This window comes from Leuresthes tenuis, unplaced genomic scaffold, assembly GCF_036924035.1.
Source record: "Leuresthes tenuis unplaced genomic scaffold, fLeuTen1.0.hap1 SCAF_21, whole genome shotgun sequence".
Lineage (NCBI taxonomy): Eukaryota > Metazoa > Chordata > Actinopteri > Atheriniformes > Atherinopsidae > Leuresthes > Leuresthes tenuis.
Window position 1 is genome coordinate 20,293,416 of NW_027325375.1, and position 24,573 is coordinate 20,317,988.

The 24,573-nt window shown below is 41.6% G+C and overlaps 1 protein-coding gene across 1 annotated transcript; it reads left to right on the plus strand.

Moving 5' to 3' along the window:
- The first annotated feature begins 824 nt into the window (after positions 1-824).
- Positions 825-19,218, plus strand: jhy (junctional cadherin complex regulator). Its single transcript, XM_072374411.1, is given in 9 exon segments — positions 825-1,153; positions 3,372-4,077; positions 10,100-10,483; positions 10,486-10,543; positions 11,776-12,050; positions 15,771-15,848; positions 17,393-17,398; positions 18,049-18,183; positions 19,015-19,218. Coding segments are annotated over 9 exon segments (2,175 nt in total).
- The last annotated feature ends 5,355 nt before the right edge of the window (positions 19,219-24,573 follow it).

The following is a 24,573-nucleotide window of genomic DNA, read 5'->3' on the forward strand; positions in this document are numbered from 1 at the left end:
ATAGGACAAAAACAGAGCTGGTACAATTCTATTTAGCTTTAATGTCAATATTTGGTCTCGGCTTCTTTATTCTCCAACACAGCCTGAACCCTCTCAGACATGCTTTCTGTCATTTCCTTAAGTAGTCTTCAGGGAATAGTTCTCCAGGCTTTTTGAAGGGCATCCCAAAGCTCTTCTTTGGCTGTCTGCTGCCTTTTCAGTCCACTTCTTGTGTCATTCCTTCCTTAAGAATGGCTTCTTGACAGCCACCTTTCCATGGAGACCATTTCTGATGAGGCTTGGGCCAACAGTAGATGGATCAACTGAATGTTTCTGTGAATCTCTCAAGTCCTGTGTCAGGTCTCAGGTAGTTTTTTTTAGGCCTGACACTTCTTCTTTTGTCCTCCACTTGTGCAGTTTCCTCAACTGTTTTAAGGACACACTGCACACCATGCTGAGATATGCCAAGTTCTCAGCTAATAGCTCTTTGGGAATCACCTTGTTGCTGCAAAAATAGTATTTTCCGTCTGTTATACTGTGTTAACTGTGGTGTTTTTCTTAGATGCAGCTAAATAAATGGGAACCAATGATGTGTCTTCGTAACAGGCTGCTAGTAACAAAGTGCCTAAAGATATTATTCAAAATAGTTTCTAGCTAAGTTGTCTGTTACACTGGCTCATCCCTTGAGTTAGGTGCCAGCTGGGTAGTGCAAATACAGATCAGGTCCTCGTGTGTCTTAGGCTTTTCTTTTCAGTTGGTTGTAGTGTTTACAAGTGACCCTCTCTTCCTTATTTTTGACAGTGACATATATAAGATCTTCATGACGCAGGCTGCTCACCTAAAACATGGATGAAGGCATCAACCGTGGAAAGACGTGTCCCGTATTAAAGATGGAGGAAGAGAGGCCTCCTTCTCTGCGGTACTCTGTGCTGTCGGATACTGAGAGCTTGGCTCAGGAGAGAGCGTTCCAGCACCATCAAATCAAGTTTGTACTCAGTGAAGAGGAGAACGCTCACATTGTAATGTACAGAGATGGACGAAATCAAGCTGCAAAAGAAGATGAAACTGAGGATCTTGAGGTTTATGATAGCCTAGAAGTGGCAGCACATCCCCAGACCAAGAACAATGGCGTCCAGACTAAATGTTTGGCAGCAGATGATGGCGAGGGAGAAAGGTAAACTGCACTAACTGGCGAGGAACTGGCTGGTTGAATAGTCACTAGTTTAGTGTCGTGCAAAAAGAGATGAAAGTTTGTGCCTGATAACCTGTGCAAAAATCAAGACATCAGCAACGCTACTTACCCTCTTAATTCCTATAGAAACAGTAAGCGCGGACTTCATATTCCACTCACTGCCTCTGCCATTCGGCTAAAATGAAGAGGTTTTATTACAGAGGTTTTATAATATGAATCTCGGTTCGCAGTGACACGATGTGGCCAGTAGATGGCAGTAATTACTCTATGGTGTTTGTGACTGATTGTTAAAAGTGGCGTTGCTATTTTTAGGTAAAAAAAAACCCCAACAGTAATAATTGTCTTTTATGTTTTGAATTGAATTCATCTCCCATATGACGGCCACAGAGATAGATGAGCGGTATAGATATTGGAAAAAAAAAAAATTTGAATACAAAATTGGCTGAGAGGACTGAATTCTACAAACATGTAATTATTTAAGCTATTGACCATGTTAGAATTTGTGCCTGACCTTGTTCAGCTTTCCATTGAACTGAGCTGTCACTTTGGCTGTCTGTTGCAAATGAATTCAAATTAAGCAGATAAGAGTATTGCTTAGATGGAGCACAACAAAGAGGATGGCAGCAGCAATCAAACCTTTTACTTTTAAACAGCACCGGGATGATAAAGGATGAATAACCGCCATTCATCACTGCCAAAAAAAAAAAAAAGGTGTCAGTGATTCAGTGAAACACAGGCGTTGATGGTATATTCAGTGAGAATAACCTAATTCTGATGTTTTGGAAATATAAGCTTTTGTTTGAGGGAAATTAGATTTTTGTTCTGTTGGGTGGATCACGGTAAGTGTTCACCTGTGGGCCATTAGGGATAATCATTGTTGCTTTAAAGGGGATTTTTTTTTTCTCTTTTTTTCTACCGCTAGGGTAGGCATCTCGCTCTCCTCTGTTGTCTTCTTGCGCCTTTGTTTCTTCCCTTCCCTTCAGACACTGACAGATAGTCATTTACCTCCGAACAGACTAGGGTCGGTCTCAATTTTCCAGTCATTAACCCCCGCCGATGCCCAGCAAGTGCGAGTCCGCCTCCAAAGTGCATTGTTTCAGAGGAAAATGACCATGACATATTCTCACAAAAGCCTCTATTACACAGCGGCGAGGAAGTGGACGTGGTCGCTTTCCCATCACAGCCCTCTGCTGCCTTCTCAAAGCGAGTAAGCCTTTTCGCACAATGCCACTTTATAGTTTACAAATCCATTGGGCATCCCTTATTCAAGCAGAACATTCCTATTTAGGCAACTCCATTCATCCCTCTTCACTATAATCTCCACCTATCTCACTTCAGAGATTGCAACGGGGTTGTCGGACGTGGTTTGTTTGGCCAGTTTTTTTCGTTTTCCCATTCAGAGTTGCTCAAAATATTTCACTTGCTTTTGTATCTCATGCATGTGTATCCTGAGCAAGAAATAATACGCCGTGGTGTTCGGCCAGCGTTGGAGGCATCACGCCCAGCTGCATGTTGCCTGTAATGCATTCTCCTACTTGTTTGAGTCTGAGTCATTAGAGAGACATCCCTTACCCTTTTGGCCTCATCGAAGTGAAGGGCTCTACACCCTAGCGACCCCCCCCACCCCCCTCCGCCTCCCACCTCCACCACCACCACCACACAACATCACGGCAGGAGAATTAGGCTCCCCTCGTCCTCCCAGTAAGCACAACAAAGAGGCTCTCTGCTATTTATTTTAATGAGATCTTTTCATCACCATCAGAAAGAGCATTTTAGTCTGCAATTTTCAGGCTATTTTATAAGCTGAAAATTGCCGTTTGTGAGCCATTCCCTCGCTAGTAGCTCTCAAATACTCTCTCATTAGTGAGCCTGGAGGTGAAAATACGAAAATTATCTGTAAATACAGGCTCATAATCCCCCTCATCTGTTTCAATTTCAAAGTCTCTAATAACGCCGAGCTCTCTTTGTTTGAGGACATCATAATTTCAATAATGGTGTAATGCCCCTTGCTCGTTTGACCTCTCAGTGCAGGCCCACGGGGGCTTTCATATGTGTGTAATGCTTTGTTTGGACTCAAAAACATCATCTATAAAACCGGTTTCGAAAACTTGAATTAATTACCAATAATTAAGACTATTCTATATGATATTATCAACTGAAAAAGACAGTAACTTCCTAACTTAACTTTTTAACTTTGCAGCCCACTGCTCTCTGACGCTGCCTATTCTGACCTCCGCTACGATCCCAACTGGAGGACAAACCTTAAGGGAGCTGGCCGCTTCAGGGACAGTGCACACATTTCTGTGGACGAGCACTACCAAAACCTCAAAGAGACGTCTAATCGGTCGTGTGGGGACAGAGAGGGACTGCTAATAAAAGGAGGCTACAGATACGTCGGTGACACAAGCCACAAGTCGTACCACTTACACTCACAAAGTGATCAAAGTAGCCCTCCAGCAGCCCCCCGCTTTGCCAGCCTTTCTTCACAGCTGAGATCACCGGAAGCAGAGCTTTCAGGACCATTCAGCTCCTCTTCTCAGAATGAAAGTCGCAACACTTTGCAGTGTGGATTTGAAGGAAACGGCGAAGAGAGCGGCGGCAGTGACGGGGAAAACATCGGCAGGCCTCCTGAGCTGACAAAGGATACGCAGGCTGTGCGCATCCAGGACTTTCAAAACCGCAGCCAGCAAGAGCTGAGACCCACAAAGGGAGGAGCCATTCAGACACAGGACAGGAGCACATCCACACTCACGAGTCCTAAGCTTTTAACAAACATAAAGCCAGCAAGTGTGGCGAGGAACATAGTGGAGAGCAACAAAATAACCCTGGGGCGTAACGTGTCCAAATGTGGCTCCTACGCGAAGGCCCTCGCGCTTCAGCAGGGGGGGCCTCGTGCTGTGAAAAAGGTGCGTACATAGAGCAAAGTTATCTTCACCAGAGCGACCTGCTTGTTGTGAGAGCCTCTGACCAACAGATCCACACGCAGCACTGTTCCGGTCACTCCCAGGCAAGCTGCAGTTATAGAAACAGACACCAGGAGCTGCACTAGCACTGATAATGAGTGTGAGGCCACCGAGCTTCTGTCGCGCCAACATGACTTCAGATGAGGTTTGACTGGTGACAGACTTCCAGAAATTTTAGAATGAATGTGATACTGGTATTTTGAACCTAGATTTAGTGATTTTCTTGGTAATTTCCAGAAACCTTACAGGCCATCTTTGTGACGGATGGACTACTCATATTTGATCTTTTGATACATGTTTGCCTCTATTTAGATTTCTTTGTTTTGGAAGCGAACAAAGGAATTGTCTGGTTGTAGCTGCCACTGAGCCCAAGCAACTCTGGAAAGTGGTGTATTAGATTAATAATACTTGGAATTTTAATTTAATTCATTTATTTTTGAGACAGAGCACATTAACAGACATAAATGTAAATGCACCAGTAGCCAGAAGGCTATTTTTTCATCTCTGGTCCCTGGACCCCAGGAACAGAACATGAAATGATAACAAAATGATTCAAATCATTAAGAGATGAGAAGGTAAATGATGTGACGGCAGCGGATTTATCACGAGGCAACATGTGCACTCATGTTCATGGTTAATGGGACCCGCTCAGAGCCTAACAAATGGAGTTTTCTTATGGTATGAAACGACTCCCGTTTTAGGAAAGAAGAGTTGGAATAAAATCATTTGCTTAAAAAAAAATCCAGCCTGTGTCCATATGCCGGTTAGCTGTGTGCCACTTATCTTTAAGTTGAACTTCTGTCTCAACTTTCCGGTTGTGTGTTTAAAAAAAAAAAAACTGCACCGGATGGAGGCTCCAATTCTAGCTCAGATTGATGCTCGATGGGGAACTTTTTTGGAAGATAAGATCGGACTTTCCGATCAGGCTCGTTAGTGACCGCTGATGACAGTATTTAGTACGAATATCGTCTGATAACTGCTGGTGTCCAATCAGAAGCATCCTTACTGTGGACTCCTGACCAGCCATTGTGTACTTATGTGATAAGAGGAAGGCAAAGGTCAGTATATTTACTTTTGAAAGGTCCTTTTGGAAACTCTGTAAAGAAGCCGGTGCTTGAATGCTTTCTTGTGGGCAAAATTGAAGACAAACTGGTTTTCTTTTTACTTTCTTTGCCCCCCCCCCCTCTGCATCAGCTAAGCCTGTACTTATTTATCAATATTGATGGCATCTGCACTGCTTTTTCATTGTCATATCAGACAAATACTACAAGGATGTCCTGTGATGTTTTCTTTGACCGAGACTGGAAAGCTAATTTGACAAAGAAGCCTCGCTGTTCTTATCTGCCTTCTCCTGCATCGCATAAATAGAGGCATGTCTGGCTATGCAGTGCTTATTATGAGTTGATGTGTACAATAAGAACATCAGAGACGCATGGTTACCAATGGGCTCTTAGGCATCCCTGCACCTGGCACAGTGGCATAATTGGTCAGGATGGCCTACACTCCCCATTTGTCAGACCACAACATTGTTTGCTGGCTATAATACCCCCAACCTTGTTCACCCATCTGAGCCCCAGCCCTCCACAATGTCTCATATCATCACCATTTACATAGTCAAGAGCTGTTAGCTGTGTGCAGCAGTAAGCAGAGCCTTTTCCTCTCCTTAACCCGTGTGTTTTTTCATCTTCTCTCCGAATTCGCCCATTAGTTTTCTATTGCCTGATCCCCACAAAGACATGTCTTACTCAATGGGAGGGGGGGGGGTTCATGGGACATAAAAGAAGGGGCAGTTATTTGCATAAAGTATGTTAACTGTAGGATTAATCTTGAGTTGAGCACGGTGTGGCAAAGTTGGCTATAATATGTCGATAACCTATTCTGATAGCAGATCAGTTAAAGGCAGATTTTGGAATTGAATGGTGTGAAACACATTTATTTTAGCTCACTGCAGCATTACGATTGATCGTGAAATTTGACCCAAGACCAAAAGATTCCAATCGTTTTCGAAGCATTTTTGATCGGGCTTATAGACTGCATAGACAAAAAATAAAAAGTCAGGCTCTTTAATTCTTGCTGGACCCCTTTAGCTTTGACTACTGAACTTATTCATCATGATTTATTTAATTTTGATTCATCCTTGTTTGGCCAGAGCTGCGTTGTGCATTCCTCTCTTTCTTTGGCCAAGCAACATCAAGCTATCACTTAAGATGCTCTCTGGAAAGCCATTAAAATGCAGTCTGAAATGTCTCTTTGTCACATTTGATGATTTTTTCCCCTCTGTGGAATAGGGCTGTTTGTTTTCACACGCCTAAATTTACATATTAATCATCTAACAAGCTGGAGATGATTTTATCACCTACTCTTAATATTACGTGGTTGGAAAACGTTACATTTAAGGAGCAATCGTAAACATCCCAGACTGATTTTCATGACTGGAATAGCTTCACTTTTATCTGCTTCTTCCCACCTGTGCGCCTGTATCTTCTTATGTGTGCGAATAGCGTCGGTTTTGCAAATCAGTACGCGTCTGGATGAGCTTGTTGTTACTCTGCCTTTTCAAACTACCCCATTTAGTCTTCCGAGGAGAGCGGCAATCTGAAGGCAAGTTGGGATAATTAGACGTGTTATTAAATGTACACAATCTCCTAATGCAGCAAATGTTTAGCCCTGCCAAGTGGGAGAGTGGCAGTAGAAATGATTGGCTTCATCGGGGTTCGGGCCTCCTTTGATATAAGACAGAAGTAGCAGATCAATCTTCTGCTATTGCACTCGGCCCTCAGAGTCCCTTCTCCTCTTGCAGGCCCTCACTTCAAAGCCGGGGGAACATAATGTACAATCTTTTAATAGCTTTAGTCCAAAGCTCTTGGAAGCTCTCTGCCACTGTATACCCTGTCTCAGTCTAAACACCTAATCAAGATTACCTGGGCTGGCCACAATAGCAGCTAAATGCAATTCAAGATCCACAGACCCTTTGAAGTCTTCATTGCAAAAAGCAGATGTTTCCCGGGTACAGGAGGTAATATAGCTAGCTGCAATTGCCAGACTTTGTTGTGACATCCTCTTGCAGAGAAGCAATTACGGGCCTCCCAATTTGCTAGAGAAGATATTACACAGCTTACCGTGCTCATAATGCAATTCTTACTCGATCATTTGCTCCAGCTGATTGGGATTCTTGTAATGACTGTCAAACGGCCATGGCAGTGGGAATGGGTAAAGGTGAGAGGTGTTTGTGTGTGTGTGAGTGTGTGCACACTGCTGGACATAAAGTAGTCAGTTACAGCTGCCACTGATCTTCAAACACCTGCTCGGTGCTTGTTTATCATCTGTAACAGCACCGAACTGTCTAAAATATCCGTATAATGACTTCTTGTGTGTCTCTGGGAATCACCCAAAGCCTAACGATTTGCTTAAAGGTATAAAAGAAGTGCCTGCACTTGAGTGCTGCGACATGTTTGGATATTTATTTTTTTTCAGCACTGGGGAATCTGCTGCTCTACGAGTGCAATTCAACGCATATAATGCGCGCGTTTGGAACGTCGGGCTGAAGTTTCTCAAGTCTGGCGTTTTTTTCACGAGTAACCTCTCCCGCTCTTAGATGCGATCAGAAACCCACCATCGATGGAAATGTTAAATCTGGATCCTATCATTCCTTCTGACCTTCACCTATTCCCGCTCAGAGAATTAGTGACATTCAGCGAAAAAAAACTCTTTAGCCTGTCAATACCATCGATCCACTCAGATGGTCCTTTGTCACTGAGGGGAGCCCTGAAGTTAACAAAATGATTTTCATTACAGTGTTAACAGAACATATTTCTTTGCCACAAAACGGATACATTAGCAGCGACTGAAAGAGTAAATTGATGTAATATGATGTGGTCGAAGAAGGCAGGCGTGGATGGAAATGGTGCGGTATTGATACCTCTGAGGAGGTGTTGGTTTTGATGGGCTGTCGAGCCTATTTCACTCGCAGTGCATGGGTGATGAAAACATAAAAGATGCTTATATTTTCACCTATCTGCAGCAGCATGTTGGTTTCTCTTTGTGTGCCTGCAGTAACACAGCAGGCGCACAAAGTCCGGAAGACACTTCGCCACCCAAGCTGAATAACAGTTTAGTGTAGGAGCCCTCTTGGTTCTTTTCATCATGTGGCTGACAATGGTGTGAAAATGAAGCAAAATCTGGTTGTTTTTCCTTTATTTTCTTTTTTTTTTTTTGCAGTGTTGCATATGAAAGCTTGATTTTAGTGTTACCGGGGCTACCTGGATGCTGCACAATAGATGCCATTGCTCTGTATTTTAATTACCTCGCCAGAGAAGGTGGAAGCAATCACTGTTGGAATTGTTGCCGTAGGCCTTGCCAGAGATTATTTCAATAGATGATAAATAAAAAAATAAAAAATAAAAAGCGGATCTGGAGTGAAAATGGAAAAGACTGGGAAAACATCATTATTTCCAGCTCTGGAGTGGCCACCTTCATGTTGCCAACAGAGGAGTGTAAATATTTCCCCTCTGCAACGGGGCAAATCTGTTTTTTTGTTAAATCAGCAGCATTAGATGCATGAGAAACACACTCACGGAGCCCCAGCTAAATAATTTGCTCAGATCATGCAAAGAAGCGCGACGGCCACTCCTTACCCTTGGGAAAGAATTGTGCCTCTTAACTCGGGGATCATTGTTGGTCTGTTGTTGTCTTTGCTGTGTAAATGGGCTGATTTGGAGCTGATGCTGTTTCTAAAGGCGTCCACACCGCCTTTAGAAACAGCCCCTCGCTGTGCTTTACAAGTAAATACATCACAGGTACGCAGAGGAGTTAAAAACCAGAAGTGTATAATAGCACATTATAAGGTCCATAGAGAGGCTGACAATTCTCTCAGACAACTCTGTCTTTGAACAGTACGAAAGCATCAATATAAACAGTTTCAGTTGAGTATGTTCGTGTCAGAGAACATGTGTTGGGTTAACTGGTGACTCTAAATTGTCCCGAGGAGTGAGTGTGAGCGTGCATTGTTGTTTGTCTGTGTGGCCCTGTGTTTTTCACCCGCCTCTCGCCCAATGACAGCCGGGATGGGCTCCAGCCCTCCCTCCACAACCCTAAAACTGGATTAAAGGGGTATAGAAAATGGATGGATGGACTACATACATCCACATACAAGATATATCCTATTATGTATCAGCCGTGTTGTATTATCATCATGAGCTGCAGCCTGATGAGTCAAAGTTGGGCGAGTCCTCCAACAGTTTCAACATTTAAATACAGAATTCCCATCTAAATGCGGAATGATTAAATCATAAACCGTTGTTAAATTACATCGTGTGAACTCAGAATCAGAAAGTGTTTCTTCAAAAGCAAAAACAGTCAGAATTAATGTCCTTCCTCCCCAGAGGGCTGCTTTTTTGGATGAGCAGTTTGTCTTAGAACTGTGCAACAACGCAGGCTGATAGTTTATTGTACACAAAGTAAACCTTGCATCCTGTCGATAACACACATATGATGGTACTGTGATTTGGTCTCAGCAGAATGATTGAGTTTTTGTGCAGTTTTCCCTATTTTGACTGCAAATTCAGTTGCAAAAAAGAAAAAAAAGACTAATTACCTGAAAGTAAAATGTTTTTTATCTAGTTTTCTTTCAATGTCACGATTGTAGAGTTATTGTTGATGCTTTTGGCCATCATAATTGTACAGTGAATATCTGATTCTGTGACAGCCTTTGTCTGAATTCATGCCTGCTGGACTTTGCTTTTGTGGATGCGTAAGTGGACAAACTGCCCCTGGGATTGACTCACTTTTGAAACCAGTATAAGTGGCCTATCTAAAAAGCTGTGTATGGAAGTGGCTTCATTTTTCAGCCTTGGACGTCGCATCGTGATTAACACACCTGCGCCTTTAAAGTCCTTTAAAACAGTCGTGGTCAAATTATTACACCTCGCTGAAGAATTCTATTCTCACCCTGTTAATCCTGTTTTAGTCACAGGTCTCTCAAATCGGGAAAGAGGGGAAAACCCAGCAGAAAGAAAACCCGAACGACTCCGAACAGCTGCAGCCATCTGCCCCTGAGGTCAAAGATGAGAAAAGGGACAGTCTCAGTTTTGTGTCTGCAAAACCAGCTCCTGTAACTTCTCTAAAACCTCAGAGGAAGACTTCATCGCAGCTTTTGCCACCTACGGTCTACCTCAACATCTTCCTCAGAACTCCATCTGATCTCCTTCCAGTACTCCAGCAGACAGGGCAGAATTCTATCGTCAACTTGGCATCTCTTCGTGGTAATACCGAGTGGAGCTCTTTAGCTGACGCTGACGTGTCACCAGCGTGTCAAACAGATCCTGGAAAATCCACCCAGATGTCTCAGGAATGTCGGCAGTAAGTGCACAACTTCCTCATAAGATACTGGAGAATAGCAGTGAGCAATGGCGAAGTTGATCCATTTACCATTTACTTACTTTGACCGCCTAAAGATTGCAATCACACTAATGCTGTTGAAATGATCAGCATTAAAGCAAGGGACTGTATGATTAGATTTCTGAGCCATATTCACTGTCAGCTGAAAAGTGGAGGTTTCTAAACGAACGTTGTTAGTTCGCTTGACACCGTTTGGTGATACAACAAGTCAGCCTGCAGCAAAATCCACCATAATGGTCTGATTTACGTGGATTTAAAATGTCCAGGTTGGGTTGGATCAACCCAATTGTCATCTAAGCATAGTTCGTGTCCAATCAAGTTACGCACCACAGCTGAAACACACATCCACAAACACAGAGCACAGCGTAACAATACACAGTAGACCATATGACGAAGGGTCATAACACAACAGAGGTCACATAAGAACCTGATTACTTGTCAAATTCGATTTAAATATTTAAGATGCACTCTTGGGTTTAGGAAAAGTTTTTTTTTTCATAAGGTTTACTTTGATAAATAAACTCTTCATTTCACATGCTGTAGCCATTAGACTTCACCATTCAGCTTAACCACTGTCAGAGAGGTGCACTATTTGGACTTACCTATAAGGTGGGTCTGCCGTTTCCTCCAATCAACGAATAACATGGTTTAGAAATCAATGTGTTCTGATAACGTCACCTGCTGGCATTCCAAATGAAGTTGCAGGAATGGAGAATATTTTCCCTCACACGCTCTCTTGTTCCGATGGTGTTGCTCAACACCCGTCCGATTGAAGTGATCTAATCACTTCTATCGACGTGCATTTCCATTCGCTGCTTAGTTATCATCCTTCAGTAACGCCCACACTTCCAAAAACTTCCAAACGCTTCCAAAAATGACCTGAAGGCCAGCTGGTAAAAGGGCATATGTGTGAAGCGCATTTGCTTATCGATATCTTTAATTCAGGTCAAATTCCAACAGATTGAATAAACTAGCAATTAAGTTTGTGACTAATCTCACAGGCTCATGTGTTTGATTGTTGTTAAAAGTTGCCATCACTTCACACCCCCGAGAAAGATAATGATGTTTGGTATCTCAGAAAAACTGGATAGTGATGCAATCAAATATTAGCAGAAGAAGAGGTTGTGTGAATAAGTTCCAGCACTGAGACAGAAAATGCCACCATATGCTAGTAACAAATATTCTTTGTTTAGTTGTGTATTGGTATAGGACGCTTGGTTATTTATGCATTAATACATTTCTGTTGCAGGACACCGGCATTGAAGGGTCCATTATCCCGTGAAGGGGAGGACCGGGGGTCTCCGAATAAGATTCGCGGTGAGGAATTTGCGCAGAACGTGCCCAGGACACCCACCACTCCATTATCCCAGGTCTCGAGCCCTTACTCAGTTCTGCCCCCAATTGGAAAGGTAATGACAGAAAAAAGGCCTGAGCTGTGCAGTGGTCAGAGTGTGAACATAGGCGGCTACCTGCGACAGATGGAAAAACAGAAGCAGATGAGAGCGAGAGAAACTTGCAAGGTTAGTACGTCTGTGAGGGTCGTTCATGTCCTGAAAGTACAGAATGTTTTCATCTGCTGTCTTAAATCAGTGTGATTGTATGCATGTGTTTGTCTGTCATCTAATCTCAATGTCATACAGATTGAAACACAAAAAACAAACACAACATATGTGACTACTTAATTCCTTTGATAGGCATTGTGAGTATGCCTGGTATAATTCATGCATGAATACACAGTACTGCATCAATACCCCTCATTTCTGCATCTTCTTTTCTAAGCAGGCTAAGCGCATGAGCAATAGTTCTCCAGGCTTTCTGAAGGTCTTTCAAAGTTTGTCATCGGACATTGGCTGCTTTTTCACTCATTTTCACTCTGGTTCTTGTTAAACACGAATATATTTTAAAGTGACAAACTTTTAGACACTTTGTTAGATGCGACCTGTTGAAAAGACACAAGATTTTTTTCCTCATTTCTTTAGTTACATCAATTAACAAAATAAAAGTAAAATAAAATATGATTTGACGGGTAGTATTTTTACGCAGACACGGTGACTCCCAAAAGAGCTATTAGCTGAGAAGTTGGCATATCTCAGCATGGTGTGCATTTTGAGGAAACTGGGCAAGTGGAGGACAAAAGAAGAAGAGTCAGGCCTAAAAAACTGTCTACAGTAAATGAACAGTATCTGAAAGTAATGTACTTAAGAAAGAGGAAAAAAATCCAGCAAAGACCTGACACAGGACCTGAGAGATGCATCTGGACCTTCAGTTGATCCATCTACTGTTGGCCCAAGCCTCATCAGAAATGGTCTCCATGGAAGGCTGGCTGTCAAGAAGCCATTCTTAAGGAAGGGAAACAGGGAGAAAAGGCTGAGCTATGCCAAATGACACAATAAGTGGACTGAAAATCAGTGGCAACAGGTCTTATGGAGGGATGAATCCTCCCCAGAGCCTGGACCTCAACATTATTGAAGCAGTGTGGGATCATCTTGACAGAGAACGGAACAAAAGGCAGCCGACATCCAAAGAAGAGCTTTGGAATGTCCTTCAAGAAGCCTGGAGAACTATTCCTGAAGACTACTTAAAGAAATGACAGAAAGCCGGTCTAAGACGGCTCACACTGTGTTGGAGAATAAAGGTGCTCAGAACAAATATTCACTTTCAAGCTCGTTGGAGTTATACAAACTCTGTATTTGCATTTATGTGTGCACGATTCAAAGGATCAGTGCTCTAAGTTTGCTCCTGTTCTTCTAGCAACAGTCTTGAAAGAGTTATTTTAGAGATAACTCAAGACTTTCTCACAGTACTGTAGATGTGGTCACAATTTCTGCATATTGTGTTTGTTGTTTACATATAACTAGTAATTTTCTTAAAACAAACAGACAAACAAAAAAAAAACAACCTGTAAACCTTAATTGTGACAGATTAATGCTATCAGACCTGTTCTCTTTGTATCATAAATAGTAGTGGCCCAATAGGTCTTTACATAGGTTTTACAGCTGGAAAAAAACATATATATATATAAAACTAATTAAAAGATTACTTTAAGAGTAGCTTGCTGCTTTTCAGTCCTTCATCTGTTTGCATTTTAAACTTTGGTCCAAAAACACACTCAACACATTCTTAACAAACACATTTACATTGGGGGAAAAAAGAACACATTATGCAGTTTCACCTAACAAAGGTGACACATGAATTCTTCAATTGAGTGGCATTGGCCTTTAATCCCCACGTACATGAGAGGTTACACAAATAAATGTCCCTTTGAAGTCCCAAATAATCCCCTCAGCTGTCTCCGTGTGGGGACTCCTTAATCCAGCCGGAGTGTTCTGGTGACTGAGGGCACAAAACATCAGGCTAATTGTCTAGCTCCACTAAGATACACTTAATTGCTATAAGATGATGACTATATAAACCACAGAGCTGCATGCTCTGAAAAGCCATTTGAAGATGTGTTAGAGGATAAAGTGATTAGAAGAGAGGGAGTCTGTGAAGGACGGGGCCACTAAAGATGCCGATTTGCATTTAATGATTTAGCTTGTTCTTGTTGTCCTGGTTTGTCTGGCTGAGCTGTACAGGTGGGTCCTGAGAAATAAGTGAGTCAGTCATTCTCTCATTAGTTCTCCACCACATCTACATCAGTGCGCAAGTTCGATTCAAATACCAGTAACTGTTCCAAAAATACTTATTATTATTATATTATTAGTAATAATAGTTTGGTCTGAGAGGTGAAACGGGCTTCGATATGCAATAAGAGACAATCCCTAAGCAATGATCCGATCCCTGTGTGTGTTCGCTCTTTAAGTCTCAGCTGGTGGTAAAAAAAAAAGATTTTATATTTTTGATAATACGCTCAATAATTAAACGGTACACACAAAATATCCCCAACAAAAACTGGGGTGTAAATTGTTGGCAAAGTGGGGAAATTCAGACATGAAGATGGAACAAAAAGACCATTTTGCGAACAGGAAAGACAGAAATGTTCCATTTCTTTGAGCTGGGTCCATATTGAACCCATCACATAGTCCTCCTTTAGCACTCCCCACCCCTCCCATCTTTCCCACCATGTTACACATCATGTCTGACGAGATTATAGGCTCAATTTGTAAAGCAGTCTGGCTGCAGTGCCGGGGCATAAAAGCAGATGAGTGTGACTTCAGGGTTGGAGAGAGGGGAGAGGGCTTTGAAAGAAAGGTATCCTGTTGTGTCCATTGCCAACGACTGAAGGAAACTGAAATCCTCCTACCAAAGAGCAGCCAGTACAATCTGGAGCGATTAGCTCCCTTTTGTCTGTGACAGCTTGTGGACTGCATGCGGCCTTGTACTCATAATCTTACGCACACACACCATCATTGTGTGTGATGGTCATCATTAACTAAAACATCACCACCATCTGCAATAGAACGAGTATAGTACATTTTTGTGTGAATTGACACTTCAACCTCAGCTTGCCATGAATGTCCAACCTAATAATGTCACAATGATTGAGCAGACAAAAAAAAACAAGCACTGAGAGTACAGTCTATTGACAGTGCAGCTGAGGCTGATAGGATATGTATTTGTTTGGGTATTTGGTCTATAAACCAAAGTAGGTTATTCCAATTCACCCTGAATGGGGAACATGAATGTATGAACCATGAACCAAAATACACGGCAACACATCACTGTCAACATTTAAACCAATATTACCATATGTGAGACTATGGAGCTCAAAGTGGTCCCAGAGTACAATTCATATGGTCACCAAAGTGATTAGAATGTGTTGTTTTTGAACTGAAAATGTCTTGAAAGGATTTTTGGGAATCCGCTCTGGAGGTTTTGAGACGTTCCTTAGGAAAGATGGAAACTGTGGCTCGGTTGTGACTCCAGATGGAAGTCATCAACACAGTCATCAGGAGACATCAATGGGCACCAGTGATATCTGTGTTTTAGTCTAGACCAAAGAGGTGGATTGATTCACCTGACCCTAACATCGTGATATCAAAACAATGAAATATCGATATTGTGTTGGCAATAAACATATAATAGCGGAAAACAAAGAAAACTAATAACAAAGATGGCCAGTTTAATCACAGTAATATCGTTATTGTGAGTGTTCTGGCCATGAAAATCTGGTATCTTGACAGAACTGTGTGACGCATCAAAGTACGGCTGAGAATGAAATAAAATCACAATCTTGCACAATCAGGGTTCAACAATTGTCGGCTTTCAAACTTTAGACTTCCCCTCTCTCTTTTTCTCAGGCGTACAGTTTGAAAGACGACAAGCAGCTGGAGTCGGATATGAAACTTCAAGCCCGAGGTGCACCCACAGAGAAGGCAGTAAGTGATCACAGCCACCGTCCCGTCTCACTGACCTTTTTACCTAGAATTAGTTAATAAGTGAAAATGTTGTCCCTGTAAAAGGAATAAAATCAAGGTGTCCAGGTCCTGTGGCTGCAGAACAAGCCCACATCATCAGCCCTCCACCACCGTGCTTGACAGCTGGTATGAGGTGTTTGTGCTGATATGCTGTGTTTGGTTTCCTCCAAACGTGCTGCTGTGCATTATGACCAAACATCTCCACTTTGGTCTGGTCTGTCCAAAGGACATTGTTCCAGAAGTCTTGTGGTTTGTTCAGAATTAACTTTACAAACCTAAGCTGTGCTGCCATGTTCTTTTTAGAGAGAAGAGGCTTTCTCCTGTAACCCTTCCAAACAAAGAATACTTGTTCAGTCTTTAGCTGATTGTGCTGTCATGAACTTTAACCTTTAACATGCTAACTGAGGCCTGTAGAGTCTGAGATGTAGCTCTTGGGTTTTTGACCTTGGGGTGAACTTGCTGGGACGTCCACTCCTGGGAAGATTGACAGCTGTCTGAATAATCTTTCTCTCTGTAGAATGATGGACTCCAAATAGTTTGGAATTGACCATATAACCCTTCCCAGATTGATGGGCAGCAACAATTGCTTCTTTAAGATCATCGCTGATGTCTTTCTTCCTTGGCATTGTGCTAACGCACACCTGAATGCTGGTTCTCACACTTACTGTGTACAACATCTGGCTGCTTCTTATTCTTTTAATTCATGTGGAATAGATCATTTTTAAATGACCCTTTACATAAAACTCTTTGTTCACACTCTGCTTATGTGTCTTGCCTTAGTTTATGCCTTAGTTTATTGTGTCATTGTTGTTCATCTGAGGCTGTATTTACTTAATTTAAAGACCTAGTGATGACCAGGTGATATTTTCTATTATTATTATTATTATTATTATTATTATTATTATTATTATTATTATTATTATTATTATGTTCTTGAAAAGGTTTTCTTGGCAAAGTGGAAAAGAAGTTCAACAGTCACAAATCTGATCACAACAACTTCCTCAGAAACGATGGGATCAGACGTCTGGAACACAGTCACAAAAAATTATTTCGAAATTAATCTAAAAAAACTTAATTAAATGTCAAATCAATTCAATTAATATAGAACCAGATTTCCTGATGATGAAGCAACACCTTGAGGATAAAAAGTGGCACGTTCAACATGAAAAGGAGAACATTTAGTTTGGCTGACAAAATAATTTGTCTTAATAAAGACAAAACACACACATCGGCAACACTTGGCCACAGAAACATGCCCCAACCTTTGGGAGCAGGTCAGAGGCTCTCTTCGGCTTCTTTAAGCTTGTCACAATTATCAGGCGTTCATAGGCGGAAGGCAGTTTAATCTTCAGAAATATTTCCCTTGATAAACTCAAAACAGAGTTCAATCAAGATGTAGAGTACATAGTGAGGAAAATAAAAGACAAATGTTCATCGCCTTTCGACGGCGAGAAGATGAGCTGCGTTTTGTATCCATCTTATGAAGAGTTTTTCATCAGTATGAGGTAGAAGTCTTTACATGTAACTATGTTTTTCAGCTCTGAAAGCCTCTCTGTCCTTTCATCAACTTTTTCAACTCAAAATTGAATATTAGCTTCCAAATCTGACAGACATGCCGCAACGTGTGATTCATCTGTGGCTACGTGAGTAAATTAATCCTAATTAGCCACAAATAGTTGAGTCATACAGAAAAATGCCATGAGAATTTGTTGGGATGGTTAATTGTCCCAAAGTGCTGTTTCCTAAATCCTGATGTCCACCAGCTGCCCTCTTCCAGTCGGCTGAATTCCTGTTGCTGTTGCACAGATACAATTACATTTACAAAGCAAATGAAAGTACCTTTAAGAAGTTAAGTGCGCTTTGTGCTTTGACGTCTCCTTTGTTCATCCCCAGCTGTAAAAAGTGAGCATGTTTGGCCAATTTCCACTAGATTGAGCCCAGTGCATCTCCAGGGCCAAGCCTATTAGCGAACGATATGTGTAAACGTTGATGGGCTCCCTGAAAGGCTTGCAGTGTTTGGTTTTGTTGGGCTTCGTGGAGAGGCTCTGCCGAGGGGATAGACAAGAGAAGAGCCTTAAGGGAGAAATGGCTCAGTTAATTAAATCCCCTTTTATAATCTGCCTCTGTTTCTCTTTCTCCCGCCGCTTCTCTCTTTCACCAGCATCGTGTTGAGAAAATGGAACGACAGAGGCTGTATTCAACCGTGATCCGCGAGCAGAACAAAAAGATAAGTAGGATTCCCTTTCCTCCGACCAGGGACCCAGAAGGCAATGAGAAGAGAGTTCCCAGGATGAAGGTGTGTGTGTATGTGTGTCTGTTTCTTTCTGAGTGGATGTGAGTGTGTTTGAGTGTCCATGAGTGTAAAGCCTGACACAGGTCTGTTTGTTGTTGTTTGACGGAGGAAAATGTCTGGATTTTGTCACTAAATCCTCTGTCCTTTGTTCCAAAGTATTTATCTGGGGAGTTATATCGAGTCACTAAACATTACATTGTTCATCCTGTGTAACTGGCCTCGCACAGCTTGGGAGCGGTACATGATGAGTCATCACAGTCAAATACTGCAAACTCATGTCTCGTGAAGGTTTGGGTAATATAAACCCATGACTGAAACATACAAGATGGTAAACAGTACTGCTAACGTTTTGTGATGAAAAAAAGAATAGTTTTCCCAGGTTTTTCTTGGAGGAGTTTCCCTAAATATACAACAATTGATAACAATGAGAGCCCTCAGATTATTACTTTGTCAAGGCCAAGCATCCATCATAAAATTCCCCCACAGTGATGTGAGAAGCCACTGAATCATGGGGTGGGTTCAGTTTTTCACATGCTGCTTCTGTCTATTGTTTTAGTGTAATGTGTCATGTGTTGTTATCATCTGAACTTGTATTTACCCCATTTTAAGGCCGGTTGAGGACCAAATTGTGTGGTTTTTTTATCGCATCCTGATACTTTCTCCTATAAGTTAAGTTTTACAACCAAAGCATGCAGCATGCTTTACATCAGAGAAACAGAACAATGGCAGGCAAATTTTCGGAGACATTTATTTTTCATTTGTTTCACTTGTATTGTTTACTGTATTTAGCAACCACTTAACATGGGTGTCTTGGTTTTTCTCCCTTAACCGTAGGCTTTGGAATATGCCAAGAGCATAGCCAAACCTCCTGCCTCCCAGTCTCAACGACAGCAGAGGCAAAAACATCAGCCCGAAGGCTTCGTTGAACAAACTCCTTACTTAGAGGGCTTGGAGGCGTCCCAGCTGGCCACGCTGGAGCTCCTACGGAAACGGCATGTTGAAGAAAAGCAGGCTGTGGCACTATTAAGAAAAGTCTGAGGCAATAGAGTGCTGTCCTCTCAGCACATACGAGCCTAAACATTTCAAACCTGCTGGTAATGATTGATGACAATAAGTGACTAAATCACCACTTACATGTCCATGCTTTGCATTAAAAACACGCAAGAATATTTTAAAACCAAGCAAAGGACTTTTTCAGATGGAAATAAACCAAAACTTATTTGCTTTTAGCTGAGGAAGACGGGATGCAACACTATGTCATTTGAGTTTTGGACCACCAGTTATCTTCCGGTGTCAAGACATGGCAGCTGTAACGCTCCCTTTTACGGATTAAAAGTGCAATGAAATTTTGTATCAAATCATTTCATGATGACGTTACGTCACGCCTTTGTTTGATTGTCTCTACAAAAGGCTCGGTGTACTTTGAGGGCCTATACAGAGTATTTTGAGAGTGGATTTCTGTTGCGCTCAGGTTTAAACTCAGGTTTGGATGTGAATGTCCCCCCCATAGGTGTGCGCTGGCTTCAGAATGTTGCTGATTTAAATGCAGATTGTACTCACACTAAATGCTGAGGAGAGGTTAAAAAAGCCCCATTTCAAGTCAAAAGAGACCCTGTGAACTTAAGAGAAGTTTCTGAATTACTTTTATGTTCTAGGTGGGGGCTTCTTGTCTCTGACTGACTGTTTCATTTTCTCAGTATTGCAAATTGAAATTTCATATGCTACTGCTGTGGTACTGTTGGGCTTTCATTACAGGCATGAAGTAGAATTACATTACACCCTTGGATCCGTTAAAATGCTGACAGGAAGTGGTGGGTGGGTACTTCTAAAATGCAATGAAAACAGTTTAAGTTTGTTTAAACCTTTATTACATAGATGCAAGTCCAAAGAAATGATTCTCAGTTTCTTAACTGCACTAACTTTAGTGTGTTATAAAAAATAAAAAAAAGACAATCTGATGAAATCTGATGCTAGCAACACACACACACGCACACAAAGTTGGAATAGACGCACAGAAAGACTGCATAGTTTATACAGTAAAAGACCGTGTTCAGGAAGATTCTACGATCTGCAGATTCACTGGTGACAGGTGAGGGTGTCAGGATTGGGTATAAAAGCAGCATCCACCAAAGGTTTAGTCGTTCCAAGCAAGGATGAGTCATGGCTCACCACTTTGTGTCAAACTCTTCTCAGTACAAGATGTCGAGTAACTTTGGTCTTTCAGCATCTACAGAGCAGAATATTGTGAAAAGGTCCAGACAATCTGGGGAAATCTCTGAGTGTGAAGGCCGAGGAGAGAAACCACTGTTGGATGAACTTGGAGCCCTCAGACATGACTCCACGATCAGTACATCCACATGGGCTCAGGAGGAGCTTGGAAAACTATTTTTTTTACTCAACACAGTTCACGGCTGCATCCAGAAATATAACCTGAAACTGTATTACAACGATGGACAGAAAGACAGTGGACGCTTGTTCTGTGGTCTGACGTCAGCATCACGAAGAGGAGAATCAGACAGCAACAACAACCACGGACTGCTAAGCAGCTAAGATCATGGATTCAGCACGAATGGACACAGATTCCTCGGAAAAACTCCACAATCAGGGTCCTCACAAAACCCAAACCATTAAAAAATGTGATGGGGATGTTATGTGAACATGCTGGTGGAATTAAGGAAAAAACTACCCTGTGTTTGTTGCGATGTTGTTGGATGTTTTTCTTAATTTTCTAGAGAGCCTTCTCAGAGCCATTCCAGATGGATAGCTGATTCCACACCTGTTTTTTTTTTTTTTTTTAGGAAGGGGTACTGATTTGTGTTACACAGCGAGAGAAGAAAGAAAAACCAGCCTGATCACACAGAACTGCTTAAACTTTGTCTCCAGCTTCCTTCTGGCCCGATTGAACCGAGAGGCAGAGTGAAACAAACCTAGAATAAGCCTGATGCACACACTCTTTGTTGCGGCTGTGTGTGTGTTTTCTTTCTTTCTTTTTAAAAAAAAAATGTCTTCAGTTTTTTCCACTTTCTAACTTTTTCAAATGAAGATTTATACTTTGATGCTGAAATGATTTGCTCCCAGTCCTGTAATATTTTAAGAAGTAACTCCACCCCAACACACACACACACACACACAAAAACAAACTGTCAAGCAGCTCATTTCACTAATTGAACCCTCAGATCATAATCAAAGCACTATTTACCTCTGTGCAATATTTTAATTAGATTATAGTCTCTATTTAACCCATCATGGACTCTTTGAAGCTCTGTGTTTTTAGTGTTAAGTCCTCAGATGCGCGGTTGGAAACAAATGGCCGAGTCCTTTTTAATTTAATGAGAATCACCGTCCATCCAGACTGTGTCTCTTTGCATCCTTTTTTTTTTTTTCCACCCACCTCCTCGTTTTTTGCCATTGAAATCCAGTTAATTGAAGGAGTCTTTCACTGCCATACATGAAGGGGGCCAAATTAGCATCCCTTTCTGTCCATTGGGAAGCTAAGGCAGACGTGGATGCTTTGATGTGAGAAGCACGCTTTCAGTTGGCGGCAGCCTTCCTGAAAATGAGCTGATGGCCCTGCTATTAGGCCCAAATGCAGATGCGTCCATGTGTTGCAAAACACTTAATCTTTTAATTGATCACCTTCTGCATGGCCTGTTCTCCACATAGCCCCCACCCCCCCACCCTTTGCTTGTTAATCAGAATCACATTTTGGAGATTACATGAATCGCTTTTCAAAAAAACAGGGAAGAACGGTGAATCCAACATGAAGGACAAGAGTGGATTTCCACGTTATCATGCAAATGCCCGGTGATAGGGTATCTAATAACCTGCCATGTGTTACTCCTCTACCCTTCATTGTTGTCTCGTCTATTTTATTCACTGTTTTTCAGCAGTAATGACCCAATGTAGTTCACTAAAAAAGCAAGCTAGTCTGTTTTGTCTTGTTCAGGAGCTATGGATTAGGTCTTGGTCAGTATGTTGAACATCTGTTGATCATCTGTTTGACGGAAGCTGCACCTGTGCTCTCCCACAGAGGGTTTCGGGGGAGTCCGTGCTGACGTCGAGGGACACCCCGCCCAAGTGGCTCGCACCCTCACATCTAAGATAGGGTCAGAATTAGCCTAACATGCATGTTTTCAGACTGGTGGGGGCGTGCTGCACACCAGAAGTGACCAGAACCCTTCCATCCACTGCACATATCCGCAGTGGCGGAACCAGAATGTTTTCATGAAGGTGGCCAAGCTCAGACGACCGCTGTCGCTGCACAGAGGATTTATTTCTTTGTTTCTTTATCTTTTGGTCGCTCTTATTTGCACATGTAAGCATGATTGCCCTGTAACAGTATATATATATATATATATAAATAAATATGTTTTGTTTTTTTTATCTTATAGGAGCAGTTTCTGTTGTCAAGCTTTCCGAAAGGCTGATAGAAATCCTACATTTCATGTTTAAAACGCATTGAATAGTAACAGAAGTGAATTGTAGTTGTTATTTTAGGCAGGTTCACTCACTGTTGAATGCGTTTTAATTGTGCTTTTTTTTGTCTGGTTTCCGATTGAATTCTATTTATTTGTGTATCTTAATTTTATTGTTTTGCTGTCTGATTTATCAGTTTATTTGCTCTTTCGTGTAGCCTGTAAATGGTTTTATTTTATTTGTATGTAAATAGATGATTGAGCTGATAACACTGAGATCTAAATCTGGTGTCCATTCCTCACCTAACCCTAAATGACTGAGTCCCTTAATCAACTTGTAAACATTTGCTAGTCTTTTTTGTTGTTTATTTTCTTCTTTTTCGTTGTTTTCTTCCTTCCTTCCTTTAAATCCTTGGCTTGGAGGTGGGTTCAGGCTGGGGTAGGTCAGGGGTGAGAGTTAAGGGTTGAGTTATTTTTCAATGCCTTTTGAAAAATGATCTTTTTTTTTTTTATATTCCGTTTATGAGAAAAGTCCCATGAATAAATAAAGTCTAACAGATTAAATATGAGAGATGCAGCTTTAGCTGGCAGCCTTCTGAGGGACTTTGTCATTGGCTTTGTGAGGTGGCCAGAGAGGGCTTAGTGTCCACGGCCACCCTTAGACACTTCTTGGTTCCACCCCTGCGTGTTTGTTTCTCAGGATTTATCATCAGGCGCAGAAATGATAACACTGTTTGTTTTTTTTCCCCCGGTCCTGTTAAATATGCTCTAATTTGGGCTAAACGGTCCTGTGTCCTGTGCTCACAGGCAAAACAAATCATGAAAACGAGCAAAAATAAAAGGAATAAATGAACCATAAGTGAAAATCTCTTTTTATAAACAGTACATCAGTGCATACAGAACTGAACTGCGCGATGAATCAGTGCTAATGTTTGCCAAACTGAATAAAAAAAAAATTAAAGCAAAAATTTAAATGACGAAAAAAAAAACATATAGAGTAAAAAAACATTTAAATATTTACACGGTCAAATTAAGAGGATATTTATAAGGGAGAACGCATCTTAAAGTCTGACACATTTATTCAAATTTCTTATCAAATGGTTTTTTTGTGGCGTCTCAAATAAACTCGCGTTTAGGCCTAAATGCATATTCAGGTGAATAAAAAGGCTCCCATCAATAAAAGAAAAGATGCAGAACAACGAACGAAATTAACAACGCGTTCGTAAATTCCAGAAACGGCAGCAAAATAAACCTTTAAAAAAATGCAATCAGTGGATGTGTTCAGCTGCACAATGTTTGCAGAAACTTTTCCATCCAAGATGTTAACTTTAGGCTAAAATGCATCCAGGTACGCACGTTACAGAGTTCTTTACTGACACACCGATCCACATATGAAGCGTCTGTTTGGATTGATACAAAAATGAATTTGCTCTGAAACGCTGAGCAATGTGTCCACAAATCACCCTGCAGCTGTGGAGCGAATTTCATCCTAAACTTAAGAAATAATTCACAAAAAAAAAAATGCGATTAAAGAAGCTCATAAAGAGCAAAAACAAACACAAAAACCCGTTCAGATCATTTCAGTGAGAGGAAGCGTTTGGGAATTTAGTCGTTTCTTGCTCTCGTTCTCGTCTCTCTGTCGGAGTTCAGCCTCATCCAGGAGAGCTGAGCCCCGTGCTCACAGCGCCACGTGCACGTCACTTTAAAAAAAGTCCCTCAGTTCAGCTTTGCAAATATAAACGAAAAATAAAATAATAATGTAAAAAAGCCCTAAAAGTCGAGCTTAAAGATGAACAATAAAAGAAAGAAAACAAGAAGAAGAGCCTGGCGCCGTTTCATTCATACAGCATTTTGTATTTATATATGTATATATGTATATATTTACAGACAGCAATGGAGGCGGCAGCCACTGAAGCACGGTGACTTTGACCGTGTCAACAAAACTGCCAACGACACGGAGAAACCGCCGGTCGCACAT